The sequence below is a fragment of the Myotis davidii genome, unplaced genomic scaffold (assembly GCF_000327345.1).
Source record: "Myotis davidii unplaced genomic scaffold, ASM32734v1 scaffold710, whole genome shotgun sequence".
NCBI classification, from domain to species: domain Eukaryota; kingdom Metazoa; phylum Chordata; class Mammalia; order Chiroptera; family Vespertilionidae; genus Myotis; species Myotis davidii.
This window is the reverse complement of record NW_006284328.1, coordinates 1,757,389-1,761,831: the sequence shown is the minus strand read 5'-3', so window position 1 is coordinate 1,761,831 and position 4,443 is coordinate 1,757,389. Positions and strand designations below refer to the sequence as shown.

The following is a 4,443-nucleotide window of genomic DNA, read 5'->3' as shown; positions in this document are numbered from 1 at the left end:
TGTGTTTGGGGTGGGGGGGTGTCTCTAGGATCACTCCTTCCCCCGGTACAAGACAAATGCTCCAGCCCACAAGCCTGGCTGGACGGAAATGAGGCAGCAGCCTCGTGAGAATGGGGCGTGGATTCACAGCCTCTCTCCTCCCGCCTGTGGGTTCTCAGGGGGTTTGTTTCTGAGGCAGCTGTGACGGATGTTCTGGGTGCAGCGGCTAGGCGGACACTCAGAGAAAGGCTGGCCAAAGGCAAGGGGTGGGTGGTGAGGACGCATTCACAGGTCGGCCCGCCCAACTTCCTCCCTCCTCCGGCAGCTCCTCGGCGACCTCCCGGCAACATCTCCTGGACGTTCTCGAGCTCCAGTCTGAGTATTAAGTGGGACCCTGTGGTCCCTCTTCGCAATGAGTCTGCGGTCACTGGCTATAAGGTAGGGAGGGATCGACCAAGCACTGGATGGTGGGAATGGCTCGTCTGCATTCGCAGGGAACACAGAGGGCTGCGCTTTGTAGCAGAAGGGACCTGCGTTAGATGTAAGAGGAGATACACGAATGGGTCTCCAGGTAACTTGTAGTGGCCCCTATAAGAAAGGGGGTGAGGTGGTATGGCTGCAGGAAGGCAGGGTTCAGGGGGGCCGTGGTGGCCTGGGGGAGCCTGGGGTCCTCCTAGCCTAAGGGGTCTGCAAAAACAGTGCAGCTGGCTGCAAGCTTTTCTCCACCAATTACGGGCTTGCTCAAGAGCCTGGTCCTGGTCAACAGGAAACAGGAGGTCTAAGGACGCAGGCCCCCCTGGGCCCGGTGCCTCGGGCCGAGGGAGGAGGAAGAATCGGCCCTGGTGTAAGTGACGCCACCTGCCCAACCTTCCCACAGATGCTGTACCAGAATGACCTACACCCGACGCCCACGCTCCACCTCACCAGCAAGAACTGGATAGAGGTTGCCGTCCCCGAAGACATCAGCTATGCCCTGGTGCAGATTCGGACCACGGGGCCTGGGGGGGACGGAACCCCGGCAGAAGTCCACATCGTGAGGAACGGAGGTGCCGCCTCCCCCAACCCCTTCCCCCCGGGAGTCTCAGGGTCCACTCAGATGCCTGACGAGGGAATCCTTCCTGCCCAAGGCAATCCCAGTCCAACCAGATCCCAAGAGGAAAGGGGACAGCAGGCAGGAACCAAGTGCAAAGTAGTCCTGGAAGTGCCCTTGCTCCCCACCCCCCAACCCCGACCCTCACCCCTCTGAGAGCTGGGGAGGTGAGCGTGCTCCTGTCAGGGGGTCAGGGGGAGGCTGAAACCCTGAAAAATCCCGTAGGAGTGGGGCTCTCAGTCCGGAAGCCTGCCCTCCGTGAGCCTCCATAGAAAGGCCTGGGTCCCCTCGCAAGAGTGGGGTGTGGAGGTGGGTACCCAGCCAACCCTGCCCCACGTTTCTGCCTGCCGCTTCCAGACACAAGCATGATGGTGGAGAACTCAGCAGTCTGCCCGGCCCTGCGCCCCAGCACCATCCTCTCCCACTCCATGGCCATGCTGGTCCTCATAGGCCACCTGGAGCTCTGACCCTGGCGCCCCTCCCTCCACCGCCGGACACCACCTCTGAGGATGCAGCCCGCTGGCCCGGCCCCTCCCGATGCCAAGATGGCCCAACACTGTGCCTGAGGATGGCTGGTTTTAAATACCTACCGTAGACAGTGCCCCTTCTGTAGGAGGTAGAATATTTCATATTCTGCCACTGGCTAGAACCCATGTGAGGATTTTTTTTTTTTTTTAAATCAAGAGGCACCAGGCAGTAATTTCCATGATGATACGGAACCCGTGCCGGGCCCTCTGGGTGCCAGGCCTTTGGGAAGAAGGGCATCGGAAACATTCCCTTCACATCCTGGGACCGCAGATGGACTCTGTCCCCTGAGGGCAGCGCCCCAGACCCAGCAGGAGCACTGGATGTGACCCGGCTGAAGTGGAACAAGGCATACACATGAGCATCCCTCAGTCTAAGGAGAGAGCCACCCCGGGACCAAGGACCCCCCTACTTTCTCGAGGGGCAGCACAGCTGGACCCTGGCATTGCCCTCGATGACTCTCTGGAGGCTCCTGCCACCTGACCAGGTGGCTGAGCACCAGGGCCCTGATGGCCAAGCCCTGCAGCATTGGGGGTGATACTCCAGACTGTGTGTGTGTAGGGGGGAGCTAACAGGGACTGAGAGGCTGGGACACCTGGTGGGGAGGGGCACCAGACTTGGCCTGACGCTGCCCTCTTAGCCAACACTGCCAACCCGACCTGTCACCCAGAGTGACAGCAGCCACCACAGGTGGCTGGGTGACCTAAGGGCTTGCCTTGGGGAGGCCCCCCACCCACCAAGACCCATTCTGCACAGTCCCTCCAGGGTTGGGCAGGAGACCAGAGACGGGTGTGTGCCCACCCCCTCTCCAGCGCGGCCTGCAGGCGCAGGACTCCACTCCCCCCGCACGGACCCACTCGCGCCTGGGAGAGTGAACCGCAGGCTTCTGAGAAGGACAGAGGATAAACATGGCCCTGCCTGCTCCCAGGAAAACCCGATCACCTGGCAAGACCGGTCCCCCGGGCTGCCTCAGACCGCTCTTTGGCATTTCTCCAGAAGAAAAGGGGTTAATAAATGGGACCTCCTGCCTTGTGCTCTGGGTACCTTACCCGTCACAGAACATCGAGGCTTTAGAGCTCACCTTGTCCAAGCCCCTCACTTTACAGATGAAGACACTGAGCTCGAAAGGGTCAGGGTCACTCAGCGAGTCCGCAACGGGGCTCAGATGAGAACTCCGGCCCCCTTGTTACGGTGGTCAGGGACAGTGGGCGTGGAGAATTCTGCTTCTGGAGACTCTGGTGGGTGGTCACGGGGTGAGCAGCCTGGCTGGGGCCAACCCAAGGTGTGGGCAGATTCTAGGAGACATCAGGCCCTTGCCTTCGGAGCCTCGCTTCTGCTAAGACCTCACTACGCCGTGCTGGCTTGAAACCCCCGTGCCCCTTACCCTTGTTCCCAGAGGCCAAAGCCAGGACAGGGATTCCCCAACCCAGGGGGCAGTGGCGGCACAACCCGTGCTGACTGGTGGCCCTTGGCATCCACAAGCATCAGGACAGGTATCTCGTAGGGGACGGGCCCCCACGCCTGGTTTTTGTCGTTTACAGTGAGAGCCCTATTTTGCTATGGTTTTCTAACCTTTTAAGTCCTGCTCTATTTTCCAGGGCAGGTTTATGTCGATGTTTTTACCCACTACGGTTTTTTCAAAAATGCAAGCTCACACCTCTTCTCCCCACCACCTCTGCACTGACACCGCCCCAGCCCAGGACTGCCTCCCTGGAGACACCAGGCCACACCCTCCTCGCCTGCTCCCATCCATCCCCCCAGGCAAGGTGCTGGGCTCAGCTCTGTGACCCTTACAGGGACCACAGGCTTGGCCTTGCCTCCGTGCTGACTCCGTGGCGGTGATCAGGCCATGCCTTGCTCTGTCAGAAAGGGGGTGCTCACAGGAAGAAAGCTTCCAAGGTTTAGCTGATTCTGTCCTCACTGCCAGGGGAGCCTAGAGCAGTGGTTCTCAACCTTCCTAAAGCCGCGACCCTGTAATACAGTTCCTCAGGTTGTGGTGACCCCCAATTTCATTGTTACGAATTGAACATAATTAACGCATAGTGACTAATCACAAAAACAATATGTAATTATATGTGCATTTTCCGATGGTCTTAGGCGACCCCTGTGAAAGGGTCGTTCAACCCCCAAAGGGTTGCGACCCACAGGTTGAGAACCGCTGGCCTAGAGGGACGAGGGGTCCGGCTCGGTGCCTAACCAGCGCAGCTGGAGGCTGCAGTCCTAAGCTTGCCTGAGTCAACAGACACCACCAGTGTCTTAGCTCTGAGGAGGCCCATTAGCAAAAGGGAGGAAGGAAGGTCTCTGGGAGCTGAGGGGGGTTCTCACTGGGAAAACTCAGTCCTAGGGAAAGCGAACCACTGTGCTGGGAGGACCTGTTCCAGGACGCAGGACTCCACTACAACCATGTCCTGGCGGCTGGAGACTTCAGGGAGAGCTCAGGTTGAATGTGGACACGCAGGCTCGTGAAATAGAACAGCCTCTCGGACAGGAGCTCGCCTGGGGGCGGAAGAGAGGAGACGGTTTCTCGGTTTCTCGGTTTCTCGGAGTCTCTTCCTGCCCCAGGGGCCTCCAATTTTCATCTCCTCTGCTGCTCAATTCTGGGTCTCTCCTCTCCCATCCCAGGCCCAAGCAGCAAGTACTGTGTCCCCCCCCCCACACTCCCCCCCCCCCCGGTTTAGTGGCCAGTAAGTGCCTTGAGGACTAGGGACAGAGACAGGGGGGAGTTTCTCTGGTCAGTGTCCATGGGCTCGGCCCACAGGCTCCTCACCGTGGCCTTGGCTACCTGGTCTCGGGGCTCTGACAGGCCCAGGGAGGGCAGCTCTCTCAGGATGGGGTCTTGGGGCCCATCA

General features: G+C 59.7%; 1 protein-coding gene across 2 annotated transcripts in view; it reads left to right on the top strand.

Moving 5' to 3' along the window:
• Nucleotides 1–2,628, top strand: part of CNTN2 (contactin 2) — a 35,869-nt gene extending 33,241 nt beyond the window's left edge. For both annotated transcript variants that reach the window (XM_006754408.2, XM_006754407.2), the window contains 3 exons: nt 305–417; nt 857–1,025; nt 1,427–2,628. In XM_006754408.2, coding sequence (XP_006754471.1) covers nt 305–417; nt 857–1,025; nt 1,427–1,536 — 392 coding nt within the window. In that variant the 3' untranslated portion in view covers nt 1,537–2,628. The remainder of the gene's footprint in view (nt 1–304; nt 418–856; nt 1,026–1,426) is intronic.
• Nucleotides 2,629–4,443: the final 1,815 nt, after the last annotated feature.